A 15816-nucleotide genomic window follows, 5' to 3' on the forward strand; every position below is an offset into this window, starting at 1 on the left:
CGCTCCATAGTTATGGAGGCCGGCCCTCATTCAGAGCGTGCGCTCTGCTCAGAGCGTACGGCTCTGAATGAGGGCCTAAGTATGTGTGCTTAATCTACTACTTTTATACCAATGCCTTTGAGATAAAAAAAACCACTAAACCTAAATACTTGGTACGGGTTGGGTATATTACTTAGACAGTCAAAATGTAAACATTCAAAACATAAACACCATAATGTTGACAGGTACAATAGTTAGATAATCAAAATGTCGACAATCGATATGTAGACTGTCAAAATGTTGACAGGTATATAATTTAAATATTCAATATATAGAAAGTTTGAAACATCGAGGGAGTCAAATTGTTGACATTTAAAATGTGGATAAATTATAAGGTCGACACCAAAATCTTGAACGGTTCAAAATGTCGACAGTCATAATAAAAATGTAAACCATTTTAAGGTCTACAGTCGTATCAAAGTAACAGCCACTGTTGAAAGCCGGCCTGCGGCTCAGACGCTGCTAAATCTGGCAGTACAAACACCTGTGAGAGCCACCAGGCTAGGAGCAACTAAACAGTTACAGTTTAGGAAAAAATGCAGTTCAGACTTTCCAAGCCTTGGGCTTACTAGTTTGGGGCTGGTTAACATTATGGCAGGGGGACCCCACACTGTGTGTCTTCCTGCTATAGTGTAAGCCCCCCGGCTGGTTGACCCTGGTGTGTTATTGGAAAATAGGGGGAATCCATGCCATTTTCCCCCTGGATTTTCCAATACCAGCCCAGGCTGAGAGGTCCGGGACTAGTTATAGGTTTCAAGTGGGGAACCACATGCATTTTTCTTCTTCAGGTTTCATAGGGTTTTTTTGTTTGGTGCGGCAAGTATCCAGACGCACCTGTTTTAACAGCAGGACTGCTTAGGCAGTCCTAGGCTTTTTATTTTTTGATTTACCTTAGTTTTTTATATACTACTGGGTTAAGTTAGTACTAAGCGTCCAAAGGGATGCATGTACTACAACTCCTACTACCTCCGCTGATGCCGAAAAACCAGCTCCATAACGTGCCTTGTGGAATTGTGGAATTTCGGCCAGGGCCCGGACTGCAATCGGATCCAAGGAGATGACAAGGTAAGGCGATTACTCGCTTGTCGGGGAATCGTGCGCTGCAGTCCTGGCTTCCAGTGTAGGAGATGCATCGCAGGCTGCTGCTAGTGAGGGCCTACGAGCTGCGTCCTCACTTAGACCGCCGGGGCCGTATCGTTTGACGCTGGGGATGGGTAGTATACGCATTAGCAGCGTACTAGTAAGCATCTACTAGTGTGAGGCCAGCGTACCCATGCCGATAAGCAGCTTAGGGGGAGATAGGTGCTCCCCCAAACCCGCGTGCTCCCCCGACCCGCCTCCCCCAACCCAGACGCAACTTCCTGTGTGGGTTCCTGCCTCTGGTTTGTTATTTATGACCACCTTGTGTATTGAGACGCTCGCAGTTCTCCTATGGTGCGCTGCTGAAAGCTGCTGATTCTCAGAGGTGTGGGTCAGTCTCCCTGTATGCCTCTCCCTTGGGTCAGGTATACAGTGCTCTATATTTTACCAAGCTCCCTGGGGTTTGGTCAGTTGATTCAGAGCCCATGTGCATTTACATTTGCATATGAAGTTATTTGCATTACATGTCACTGTAATGCTAGCTGCTGATGTATCGACACTTCCTTTTATTTTCCAAACTGTCAGATATATCTATCACTGTGTTTCTCATCATCCCTCTGTGCAGGTGTGCGGGGTTTTTCATTTGTCTTCAAACATTTACTTGAGGAGACGGTCACATTGCATTTATACCTTTTACCCGTGTAGTGTTCACACTAGCTCCGGCGGCAGGCAGGGCGTCAGAGCCAGAGAGGGCACCTTTGTGGGCGCGCCCGAAAAGGGGACGTGGCCATTGAAAAGGGGGCATGTCTATAAGACGCGTCCCTTTTTCTTCACTCTCGGGGGCGTGCCCGGCACTTACGGATGCGCCGGGCAGCCTCCAAGCGCTGCAGACAGGGAGAATAGATGCTGGGCGCATTTGCCCGGCGTCTATTCTCCGGCAGTGACTGGGTCAATGCACATTTCTCCACCCGCGGGACACTGCGACCCGCGGGTGAAGACGGCACCCACAGGCTGTGAGGGCAGGGTGCTTTTTGCCGTCCAGAAGGAGGGCAGGGCGCCGCGCCCCGCTAAAACAGCCTAGCGGGAACGCTACCTGTGTACATTGTTATGTCTAAGAGCATGGGGAAAAAGGAGGTTGAGCCTTGTGCGCTGGTATAATGTAAATCCTGTTTGGCAGGATTTTGTGCAAGATGGTTTGTGTAGGGCCTGTTGTAAACAGCCACCTCTCCAATCCAGTACATCAGCACCTGCACAAGAACCACCTTGGGTGGCCTCTTGGTCTAAGGTTTTGTCAAATTTAGTGGACCGTGCAGCAGCTTCACAGGCACGTGCAACTACTACATCACACTATGGGTACCCATAGCATTTACATCCTTCTATGTATATGAATCATTTTTGGTTTGATGCTTATGCTCACTCTAATCAGAGTATGCTGCCATCTATAGCCGCTTATCAGGTAGTGCAAGTGAATAGTCCAGTGGTGTAAAAGCATAAGAGAGTATCCCTTCAGGCATCGCCTCATGATCCTCATACATCATCATCATAATCATCATCAGACTCTGATACTCAGAGTTTGGGTTCTTACTCGGTTGAGGAAGACCACCAATCCTCTGTGGATGTCCCCTCTCTGGTGACAGCAGCTAGATCCATCCTAAGTATAGAGGAAGAGGAGGTTCCTCCTAAATCTAAGATTCCAGTTTTTAAGCGGCAGAAGGTAGCAAAGGATTATTTCCCTTTGTCTGAACAACTGATGGATCTCATGTCTGAAGCATGGAATACTCCAGATAGGCATTTCCATGCGACAAAGAATTTTACTTCTCGGTAACTAATTAGCTGCTCCAAGACATGCACATCAAATGTTTTTAATATTTTATTGAATAAACACCCCCCACATACAGCCCTTGATATCTACATTAATACACACAGAATACAGGTATCATGTCCTCTTCATTCGGAATTGGTATGAAATCCCAGAAGTCTTGTCAATATACTGACAGCGGCATCCCGATGCTCAGGATCCCGACCAGGGTCTGGTAAGTATAGTAACTCTCCCCCCTTGTCCCCCTAACCCTCCTTTCCTGCATCCTAACACTAACCCTCCCCGTTAGTGCCTAAACCTAACCCTCCTCCTTTATTATTATTATTATTATTATTATTGCCACCAGCTATTTATGTACAGCGCATACATATTCCGCAGAGCTTTACAGATAATATATGTCCATTCACATCAGTCCCTGCACCAGTGGAGCTTACAATATATGTTCCCTAACACATACACACTAAGGTTAATTGGCTCCCAACAAAATGAACCCACCAGTATATTTTTGGAGTGTGGGAGGAAATCGGAGCACCTGGAGGAAACCCAAGCAAGCACAGGGAGAATATACAAACTTCAATCAGTTAGGGCCGTAGTGGGAATCGTATCAACGACCTCAGTGCTGTGAGGCAGTAACGCTAACCATTATACAGTCTGTGCTACGGTGCTTAAAGCTAACCCCCCCCCCAGTGGTGCCTAACCCTAACCCACCCCCGGGGGTACCTAACCCTAACCTCCCCCTCCCCTAGCCTAGCCCTAACCCCCCCTCCCCCCGTGACGCCTAAACCTAACCCCTCCCCCCTGTGGCTTAGATCTAACAAGCCCCGCTATGCTTACGAACGGCTATGATCGGTATTCGGGCGACTGTCTTCTGGCCGGGTAGTGGCATTCCGGCGCCTGGATTTCGTCAGCCGGGATGCCGGCTGTAGGTATGATAACACAAATTTTTTTATTTTTTTTGCAATGGGCCACATACATCAGAGATGGATTGCCGCGATGCTGCAACCCGGCATCTCAGGATCGCAGAGATCAAACGTGGGATTGCGGCGATTTGACGATCGCGATCAAAAAATTATCGCAATCGTCACATCGGGGACATTTAACATGTCAAATGTTCGCGATGTATGGGCACTTTAAGGAATAACTATTTAGCTGCTCCTAGCCTGGTGGCTCTCACAGGCGTCTTGGCCGCCAGCTATTAGCAGCTTCTGAGCCACAGGCTAGCTTTTAGCAGCAGCTGTATTATTTATAATGACTGTCAACATTTTAACTGTGTCTACGTTTTTACCCTGTGAACGTTTTGACTGTCGACATTTATTCATTGTTAACATTTTTACTGTCTACATTTTAATTGTTGACCCTCTGATCCTGTCGGCCTTTTGTCCATGTCTGCCTTCTGGTTGTCGACATTTTGATTGTCTAAGTTTTGACTACATCCCCTTAGTGCACTATTCGTTATGGATCGCAATAGCGATTACGCACACAGTCTCACCGCATTAGTATGCTAATCTATTGCGATGGCTATGCCGTCGCAGCACTACATAAGGACGCCCACTTTACCTTACACACATCCATAATCCATAGCAAGACTGCAAAGCAGTCGGAAACATCGAGTACCATCGCAGCCTCACACACACTTGCACAAGCTCTGACCTTACTCAGGAATTGCCAACATCATTGCACACTATGAGAACCCAGGATAATTTATGCATGCCCATGCAACGGCGTTCAAACGCACTGGCATGCCTGCGTTTTGCCGACCACCCACAAACGACACTTCATGTCAATCACTCTGCGAGGGATCTGCATAGTCACTGATCGCAGTGGCCGGTTTGCGCACACGCACTGCGATGCATGCGCGGTGCTTATTAGCAGTTGTGATCAGGCCATTAGTTCACTATTAGCCATTTAAGACACAAAATGTTAGAAAAGTTTGCAATCTGGGTAAAAAGCAAAAGGCAGAGGTCCTATACGTGTTGCTTGTGCTATGCATCATTATGCTTAATCTGCTACTTTATACCAATTCCTTTGAGACAAAAAATACTTATCCTAACCATGCATGGTGCAAGTCACTTGTATAGGAAGGATCTCTGGGCCTGTTTCAGAGCCGGACGCTATTTGCGCTCGCTCGTTCAGTAAAAGGGGCCGGCTATTTAAATTGAGCGCTCGCTCTTTGCGGTCTGTTGACGCCTCTATGTCTGAGCGAGTGAATGAAACATGTGCTCGCTATTTTGTAAAGATGCCCCCTGGCCGCTCGCATCATACGTCATCTCCGCTATTTATTCGATTAATCGAGTACATCGAAAGGCATCTGGACTGCTCGCAGTGCTTGTGGTTGGATTTTCCTATCGCAATCATGCGAACAGTTCAGGCTAAGAAACAACCAAGTGACGTGGCCGATGACGCTGCTTTGTTAATTATGCACACCCTTAAAACGCCCGTTTTGACCGTTGGCATGCCTGCGTTCGGATCTCCACTCCCCGTTTTCAAGCACCTTCCCCTGTTACCACCCACAAACGTCTCATCCTGTCACTCAAATTAGCAGGCACTCGCAATTTTGCGAACACACGATTTCCGACCGCACTGACTGGTTGGCACATGCGCATTACGACCCATACGCATGCGCAGATGTGCGAACATCGCTCGGAGCGAACGAGCGGCCGCTTACGAGCGGCTCTGAATCAGGACCTGTGTCTTTTGACTTTTTACTCAGATTGAGCACTTTTTTCCTGAATTTTGCATCTTACTTTTCTTTAATAGTGTATTCAGCATGGATCGCAATTGCAACCATGTACGCAGATCGGCTGATTGTTGCATGCAGCGCACTGCATTTGTGCAGTGATCGCATTAAGATTACGGATGCATTGTGTAATCCATCGCAGAGAGGGTGACCGACCGTGAGAGTATGGGGGTGATGACGGGGAAGTGGTTGTAGAAATGCAGACGTGCCTGTCTGTTGGAACGCCGTTGCATGGACGAGTATAAATTAGCCACTGAGACTGTCTAAGTAGCTTGAGTACTTGCTGCGTGCAACGAGACTTCTGAGACAGGTCAGCCCTGCTGTAGTTGTGCGTGAGGGGCCGATGTTACCGATGTATACGTAGGACTGCGATGTATTACAGATGTGAGACTGCAGTAGTGGGCGTCTCTATGCTGGCTGAGCTGTGGCAAACATTAGCTTCATTGCGTGCGATCCCAGTTGCGATCTGTGCTGAATCAGGCCCTAAGCGCTTAGTATTTTTGTTGGAAAATAATTGGTATAAAGTAGCAGATTAATACACGTGTTTTAATGAAAAAGTTGCATGATGTGTCTAAGGACGTGGTGTGCCAAATGGGGCTTTTTGTTGCGATTTGAGAATATGTGCATGTGGACACATTTGTACTTATACTATGAGTATATACTGGGAGTCATTCAGACCCACTCGCGAGCGCAGGACGCTCGCAAGCGGGTCGATGTTGCCCCACTGCGCATGCGCACGACGGAGGTAGCTCCGCCGTGCGCATGCGCGAGACCCGGATAGCGACGGGCTCTCCGTCGCTCCGGGTCTCGCACCAAAGGGGATCGTGCTGTCGATGTTGATTGACAGCACGCCCCCTTTGCTGGGCGTGCCGGGGGCGTGGCTGCCAGACGGAGGCGTTCCCATGGGAACGCCTGCCGTCTGAAGCCGGCCCCACTGACATCAGTAGTGATGTCAGTGGGAGTGATTTTGGCTCTGATAGAGCCAAAATCACTCCAGGGCTTGCGGCAACGAGACCCTACCGCAGGGTCTCCGTCGCAAGCCCGATGGTCGCGATGGTCTTGACCATGGCGACCATCATCATGGACGCTCGCATATGCTGTGGGTGGTCACCCACAGCTATGCGAGCGTCCAGGAGGATGCTTCATTTTCATGGAGGAGGGCCCTGATTCAGAGCGAGCGCTCTGGTCAGAGCGTTCGGCTCTGAATCAGGCCCACTGTGGGGTATTACGTTTATGACTTTAATATTTTTTATCTATTTTTTTTCATGTCTAGGAAGATGTCATTAACACTCAGTGTGGCTATGATGTCAGACAAAAGTCAGTAAGTAGTAGCGATTATTCATTTACAAGTGTTTTTTGAATCTGAAAAAGTTACAAAAGGACATTTCTATTAATAAAGCCCCCTCACAGAGCAATCCAGGGATTAATGACTCACCCATTTTGTATACTAACCTCTCCGGAGTCGGCGGGGCGTAAATCACTGGGAAAAAGGCGCACCCATCATTTTCCCAGAGATTCGTGCACTGCAGAATTCAACAGGAACATGTTCATGCCCAGTAGACTCTAGCACAATGCCAGAGTCTGCTCGCATCGGCGCCACAGAGAGAGGAGGGGGCCTATACGAAAGCTACAAACAGGCAAGCTCCTCTCTTAATCTGTCCGTCAGGAATGTCGAACCAGGCACAATACATGTGTAATACATGTGTATTCAAACACTGCATTGAATACACTCCTACAGTTGCAATTAATTTTTAGTCTGTCCCTTTGTGTAATCACTACAACAATGTTTGAATACACTTATATCATGGCAAGTAGTTTGCAGACTGCCCCTTGCTCCCAGCCTGCCACCTTGCAGGTAGTGAGAGAATGCAGAGGAGCCAGCCTGTCAGCTAGCTGTTGTGGTAAGCAGCACTACATGCCCACCAACATACATTTTGGGCACTGGGTGGCATTATTAAAAGGATTAGGTTGCATATTAATTTAAAATGTATTAGGTCCAATTGTTCTTTTATTTTTTCAAACAACAAAACATTTATTTATTTTTACAAAGCTCTCGGAAGAATACACTTGTATAAAATTAGGAATGCGGGTGGAAAGGTGTGGTAGATCACGGGTAGTTTTGACACGTGAAAGTAGACCACAACCTACTGAAGATTGGACATGCCTGGAGTAATCTATAGTCTTGACACATTTTTCCAGGTTATCTTTCTTATAGTTCAGGATGAGTTTGCCAATATTTCTCCTTCTTTGGGAGACTTTTTTTTTTTGTTTAACTAGAATGTGTGTGTTACATTAGAATAGTGGACCCGATTCAGACCCGCTCGCAAGCGGGTCGATGGCCAGGTAGTGCGCACGCGCGGCATGCACACAGCGCATGCGCCAGCCCCGGAGCGAGTGAGGAATCACTTGCTCCGGCGCTCACAACCAAAAGGGGTGGCTGTCGATGTTGATCGACAGCTCGCCCCGTTTGGTAGGATTGCCGGGGGGGGTGGCTGTCCAAACGGAGGCGTTCCCGAACGCCTGCTGTTTGGGGGCGGCCCCACTGACATCACGAACGATGTCAGTGGTGAGCTTCCAGCTCTATTAGATCCGGAAGCTCACTGGGGCTTGCGACGGACGTGACCCTACCACAAGGGTCACGTTGCAAGCGCGATGGTCATAACCATCGCGAACATCATCTGGCCACTCACTAAAGCTGTGGGTGGTCACTCACAGCTTAGCAAGCGGCCAGAAGGCCGAACAAAAAAAAAACCGGCGGCTGCCCTGATTCAGAGCGAGCGCTCGCTTTTTGCGAGCGGCTCTGAATCAGGCCCAGTGTGTGCAGTTCTCAGGGCTGGCACTAAATTTAGGCAAATCTAGAATGTTGAAGAAGACTCTAATGATTGTCTGTAATGCTCCCACAGTGTGCGCTGGGCGCAGACTTAAAGGTGAAGCAGCCGGCAACTCCTTACATGTAAAGGTGTTGGCTGCTGCTCCACAATCCCAGTGAGTGTGTTGCGCATAGATATGATGTCAGCCAAACACCACACTCCCAGTAGATTAGGAAATGTAACAAACCTTCTAAAGAGTGGAGAAGTTGCCCAAAGCAACCTAGCAGCTTCTAGCTAGCATAAAATTATTGGTTGATATGGACAACTTCTCCAGTTATCCACTCTTTAGCCTTGATGTATTTCCCCCCAATGTACAGAGGCTGAGGGGCGCTATTCCCGAGTAGAGTTTGCATGTGCCGCTAATCTGAGCTCATAGTGTTATTTTCTGCACATAAAGGAACTAGACCAGCAAGCGACCATTCACACCAAGGGCTGTGTTCCACAGTTTGAGAAGTGGCTACAAGACAACCTAACCATTGTGGCCGGGATCTTCATAGGCATTGCACTACTACAGGTAAGTGATCTCATAATAGGAAGTATAGGGATAACCCTGAAATGCCATCTGGGTCCAGCACTTTCACTACTAAAACATTTGCTCTGGTAAAGCAGTAAATGAAGACTGAAGTATTCACAAATCAATTAAAAATATAATGAGAAAATGTTGTTCTTCATAATAAAAGCATTATGTCATGTCTGTATTATGCCTCCATGCTCTTGCATTTTAGTTGCTATTGTATTATAGCAGCCAAGCTACACTGATCATTAGATGTGATGCAGGAAACGATTATATCAACTTCTTATAATCCATTCTAGGCTTGGCAATTTGAAATATACTGTAGGGACTGCCCATTTTGCTGCCATCATTCTTAGATTCAGAATATAAAGATGTAGTTTTAGAAATCACAAAACTGCAATCTTGTCCAGGAGTGCACAACATTTTTATGATCAGAAGGTCACATTCGGGGTAGTGCACATTGAAAGGGGCACTAATAAAACGTAATTTGCTTAAAAAGGTAATATAAGTAAAATGTACTACTACAGTTTTGCCACACCTCGCATCATTGCTAAAATGTCTCAGTCGAGACCGAAGTGCGTGCAAAAGTGCCAGCAGAGGAAGCATGGTCGGCGTGGTGGCTCCAATTAGGAAGCAAGCCATGCCACTGCACTGTAACACATTTCTTTGCTACTCATATTACCTCCCGCTCACTCATGTAGTAACGCATTTCTTTCCTTCTCATATTACCTCCCGCTCACTCGTGCAGTAACACATTTCTTTGCAACTCATATTACCTCCCGCTCACTCATGTAGTAACGCATTTCTTTCCTTCTAATATTACCTCCCGCTCACTCGTGCAGTAACACATGTCTTTGCTACTCATATTACCTCCCGCTCACTCATGTAGTAACGCATTTCTTTCCTTCTCATATTACCTCCCGCTCACTCGTGTAGTAACGCATTTCTTTCCTTCTCATATTACCTCCCGCTCACTCGTGCAGTAACACATTTCTTTCCTTCTCATATTACCTCCCGCCCACTCGTGCAGTAACACATTTCTTTGCTACTCATATTACCTCCCGCTCACTCATGTAGTAATGCATTTCTTTCCTTCTCATATTACCTCCCGCTCACTCTTGTAACGCATTTCTTTCCTTCTGATATTACCTCCCGCTCACTCATGTAGTAACGCTTTTTTTTCCTTCTCATATTACCTCCCGCTCACTCGTGTGGTAACGCTTTTCTTTCCCTCTCATATTATCTTATCTCATATTACCTCCCGCTCACTTGTGTAGTAACGCATTTCTTTCCTTCTCATATTATCTTATCTCATATTACCTCCTGCTCACTCGTGTAGTAACACATTTCTTTCCTTCTCATATTACCTCCCGCTCACTCGTGCAGTAACACATTTCTTTGCTACTCATATTACCTCCCGCTCACTCATGTAGTAATGCATTTCTTTCCTTCTCATATTACCTCCCGCTCACTCTTGTAACGCATTTCTTTCCTTCTCATATTACCTCCCGCTCACTCATGTAGTAACGCTTTTTTTTCCTTCTCATATTACCTCCCGCTCACTTGTGTAGTAACGCATTTCTTTCCTTCTCATATTATCTTATCTCATATTACCTCCTGCTCACTCGTGTAGTAACACATTTCTTTCCTTCTCATATTACCTCCCGCTCACTCGTGCAGTAACACATTTCTTTGCTACTCATATTACCTCCCGCTCACTCATGTAGTAACGCATTTCTTTCCTTCTCATATTACCTCCCGCTCACTCGTGTAGTAACGCATTTCTTTCCTTCTCATATTACCTCCCGCTCACTCGTGCAGTAACACATTTCTTTGCTACTCATATTACCTCCCGCTCACTCATGTAGTAACGCATTTCTTTCCTTCTCATATTACCTCCCATTCACTCGTGTAGTAACGCATTTCCTTCCTTCTCATATTACCTCCCGCTCACTCATGTAGTAACGCATTTCTTTCCTTCTCATATTACTTCCCGCTTACTCGTGTAGTAACACATTTCTTTACTTCTCATATTACCTCCCGCTCACTTGTGTAGTAACGCATTTCTTTCCTTCTCATATTATCTTATCTCATATTACCTCCTGCTCACTCGTGTAGTAACGCATTTCTTTCCTTCTCATATTACCTCCCACTCACTCGTGTAGTAACGCATTTCATTCCTTCTCATATTACCTCCCGCTCACTCGTGTAGTAACGCATTTCTTTCCTTCTCATATTACCTCCCGCTCACTCGTGCAGTAACACATTTCTTTGCTACTCATATTACCTCCCGCTCACTCATGTAGTAACGCATTTCTTTCCTTCTCATATTACCTCCCATTCACTCGTGTAGTAACGCATTTCCTTCCTTCTCATATTACCTCCCGCTCACTCGTGCAGTAACACATTTCTTTGCTACTCATATTACCTCCCGCTCACTCATGTAGTAACGCATTTCTTTCCTTCTCATATTACCTCCCATTCACTCATGTAGTAACACATTTCTTTACTTCTCATATTACCTCCCACTCACTCGTGTAGTAACGCTTTTTTTTCCTTCTCATATTACCTCCCGCTCACTCGTGTAGTAACGCTTTTCTTTCCTTCTCATATTATCTTATCTCATATTACCTCCCGCTCACTCGTGTAGTAATGCATTTCTTTCCTTCTCATATTATCTTATCTCATATTACCTCCTGCTCACTCGTGTAGTAACACATTTCTTTCCTTCTCATATTACTTTCCGCTCACTCGTGTAGTAACGCATTTCTTTTCTTCATAAATGTACAAAATTAAAGGGTACATTGGTCACCTGCACTGGAAATTCCACAATGAGTTAAAACTTTAAAGATCTGTTCAGTCAGCAGATGGTGGTGTGAGTGCATTAACTTACTTCAGATACAAATTCAGACTACCTCTCTCCAGGAAATTGTACTTTTTCTATTGTCAGTCAGCTACAGGTCACTTGTTTTGCAGGCATGTCTCTTTCTAAAATGAAATATTAAAATGTATTCATCATTCATTGTGACTGATGAGATGAATAACATTTTCTTATTGCCACAGATTCACTGCAGCATTTTTTTTTCTCCCAGATATTTGGCATATGCCTGGCTCAGAACTTGGTGAGCGACATTGAAGCTGTCCGAGCCAGCTGGTAAAGCTATCCGTCTGGAGAGCAAGCTCCATGTGAGACACTGGAAGCCGATACTGTGCCTGGCAATTTGATAGCTTGGACCAGGCAAGAATGTTCAAGAACTTTTTGGAACAATGTAGAAGAATTCCTGGGCAGATCTTTTCATAACTAATGGCACAAGCTAACAGCATGTATATCTTCTATGCAAGAATGACTGCAGGTCTCTCTTACCGAGAATTTAATGTGAAGATGGACAATCCAGGAGTTTTTCCTGTTTTCTTTTATTGCATGTAAGAACTACAGCTTCAATGTGAAATCATCTTTATTCCACAGAACAATGAATTGTACAGTGTTATCCTATGCAGGGATAACTGCCAAGGTGAATGCACATGTTTTGGCAAATCCATCATTCTTCTACTGATAGCACAACACTCAAATGTATTTGATCAGTTCCATATGTTTAAAATGACAAACTCTTTGTAAATATCAGACCAAATGTTAAATTGTGCAGTATATGGCTTCAGTCTAGTTTAATAGACTCTGCAGTGATAAAACACAGACGTAGTATGACAAAGGTGGGCTTCCGGAAAGGGCAACTACAACTTATTTCCAACAGAGTTTCCACAGTTCACATTTACTTATCTTAGAATACATGTTTTTTTTCTCCTCAATTGTAGTGTTTTCACCAAAGGAAAAAACACGCTTCTGTACCCATGCAGTCACTTCTCTTTGCTACTTAGAACACATTTTCAATGTATTAAAAAATATATATATTATTTAACTGATCTCAGTCATGTTTGAGAGAATTAATAGGCAAAACATTATTTCTGAAATGATTTAATGTTGTTACACTCTGACACTAATGTCTGATGTATTGGCATCACAGCAGTGTGAAAACATGTTCCACTGAACAGGCGATTGTTCCACTGAATAGTTTTATTTTTTTCCATGATTAATGGGTCCTTGGTTATTTAAGGATTATCTAATAAAGGTGTTACACATTTCCTCTTTCATTGTGTCCTTTACAAAACTTTCTATTTATGCTTCTTTTTTTTTAAATTTATTTATTTACCAGGACATAAATGTCTTGCACATGAAGGCACTTTGAGTTAGTGCTTTGCTAACTGGGTTTTTAAAATGTATATATTACTGCCTGAAAAAGCCTCCATGTCAGAGTTGTGTTTCCCTATAATTGGAGTGGCCACAATGGGCCTGATTCAGAGGTGGATGCAGCTGCATTTGCAATTTTAGTCACAGCAGGCTTGCAAAAATATCATCTGCCATCTTGTATATTAAGACACCCACCACTGGACAAAGACACAACATAAGGAACATCGGTCGCACCATCAAACTTTTGAGTCTCAGAATGTCTATCTTAACTAGAGGTATGGGCCAGTCCAAATGCAAACGAATTTGCAGTGGCTGACTAGGGCATGGCCAGAAAATGGTGGCGAAACGCCTCCGTTTTTATAGCCACTTTCTGTTACCTCCCCCAAAGGTCACTCACTCACTTTGCAAATAAATCCTCTTTGCGTCTGTAATCCATCGCCATGCGTGCGCAGTGCGGCTTTGGCGCATGCTCAGTGGCAACAAATCGCTCCATCACATGCCACACTGCATCCAGTTCTGAATCAGGCCCATTCTCTCACTGGAGAACGTATAGTCCTTATTTGTTTCAGTGTGTACCTCACATACTGACCAGATAAACCCCTCCTTCACTTGTGAGCTCTGAGACAGTTTGTCTCTATATGTGCAAACTCTGTCAGCATGAATCAGTACTTTTAAGTCTGTGGTAAGCCTTTCCCAGTAGTGTCTTCTCCCAGTATAGGGAAGGCTTGTTTGCATATTGTTTAAAGGACTAGCTTAAATATTTATTCCTCCTAACTATTTCAGTGAGGCTTTTGCAAGACTAACAGACATGGGTCATGTTATATATATATATATGTATATACACATTCAGGAACATTTTTAAAAATATCTGTCTTGGAGGCAGTAAGCAAACAGTAATGTGGATTTCTTTTTGTCCTTTACACATAATTATAATAGTAAACCAGTAGAAAATGTACACATCGCACAATAAAAAAAAATCAGGATTTACAACAGTGGTTCCCAAACTGTGCGCCTCGGCACCCTGGGGTGCCTCGGGACACTTGCAGGGGTGCCTCAGGTTCGTGGTCCAGCACCAAACCAAATTATTTATGGTCAATGTAATGTAAATATGTGGACAAACAGAAGCGCAGACCTGTTACCCACTACATAACTAAACCTAAGGATGACAGGTAAGCATAATATACTTCACTGTACTACTTCACTACATTTTTTTCTGAATTTCTCAATAACAAACTTTTGGCTTAGGGGTGCCGTGAAAACAATGCTGATGCATTAGGGTGCTGCGATTCAAAAAAATTTGGGAACCACTGATTTACAATATTGAATTATCAATTGATAGAATATGCCATTGAAGTGATTTACATTAAAAAAAGTTTTTGTTTATTTTCAAAGTAAATGATCTTTAATACAGATTTATATACAGGTGCTTGATGCTCTCATCTACTGTAGATTTAGACATCTACCCCAGAGAATTGGCAGTGCCTTTTAGTTACTGTCACAGACTCTATGGGTAAGATACAGGCTGCATACAATCTGCCACAGAACCTGTGTAACTTACATGTTGGTAAATTAAAGTGACGTGATGGCTAATCTACATCTCTGTGAGGGTATGTAACAGGGCATGACCTGTTTAGTTTATTACTTTAGATTTGGCTAACAGATTTATTTTTGCCTTATTAAATAATTCAATGTGAAAGACCGGTTCTATAGAAGCATTAGAATACAGTCACACCATCGAACTTCTGAGCAACCATGAGGTGTCTCAGTATGTCCAGTCCAGCTGCAGGATGCAGACGCCCTCCTCAGCCTTGTGCTAACGGAATTTGGAAATTGTATTCTCTGTCTGTTTTATAACTAAATATCATATTTACAACTATGGGATCTTTGTACTAAGTCTTGGAGAGAGATTAAGGGATCTCTGTACTAACAGAAAAGGGGTAAAAACGCTAAAGGCAGAGAAAATCCCTGTACATACCGCATCTCAGTATATACTAAAGGGATTTTCTCTGTCTGCAGCCTGCCAGCTCTAAGTGCAGGCTACAATATCCTACTGCACCTGGGTCACTTAGCGCTGCCATAGACAGATCCTAACTGTCAGTTTATGGCCTGTGTTTTAAAAATGACACGAGCTGATTGGTTGGTACTTTCTCTCCCCAAGGCTTAGTACATAGACCCCTTAGTTTCATCTCTTGATCTTACTGTGAATTTGAATGTTCTCTGTTCTTTAAGGAACCAACTGATTATTTTTAATCACTTTGAGGCAAAGAAAGTACTACTGTATATATATTTTTTTTAAAGGACCAAGTAACCAGTCCAACCTAGGATTGTTAATATTAATTATAAAAATAAAGACAGGACAAAGTTTCCTTTGTTACATTATTTGTGTTTTATGTATTTCTTCCTTCTGCTGAGTATTTATGTAAGAGCTTGTGATCTACATATCTCCAGTTACTAGTTCATGGGGAACTCTTGTTCAACAGCTGTGCATCCATAAGTTGCAGACCATAGAAATAT

At 44.3% G+C, this 15816-nt stretch overlaps 1 protein-coding gene across 1 annotated transcript in view; it reads left to right on the forward strand.

Annotated features, from left to right (window-relative positions):
* Positions 1 to 13196, forward strand: part of TSPAN5 (tetraspanin 5) — a 139297-nt gene extending 126101 nt beyond the window's left edge. Inside the window, exons 6-8 of the mRNA XM_088464421.1 lie at positions 6949 to 6996; positions 8943 to 9059; positions 12152 to 13196. Coding sequence (XP_088320547.1) covers positions 6949 to 6996; positions 8943 to 9059; positions 12152 to 12217 — 231 coding nt within the window. The 3' untranslated portion in view covers positions 12218 to 13196. The remainder of the gene's footprint in view (positions 1 to 6948; positions 6997 to 8942; positions 9060 to 12151) is intronic.
* Positions 13197 to 15816: the final 2620 nt, after the last annotated feature.

The sequence above is a fragment of the Taudactylus pleione genome, unplaced genomic scaffold (genome assembly GCF_031769625.1).
Source record: "Taudactylus pleione unplaced genomic scaffold, aTauple2 ptg000055l, whole genome shotgun sequence".
In the NCBI taxonomy this organism is placed as follows: Eukaryota; Metazoa; Chordata; class Amphibia; order Anura; family Myobatrachidae; genus Taudactylus; species Taudactylus pleione.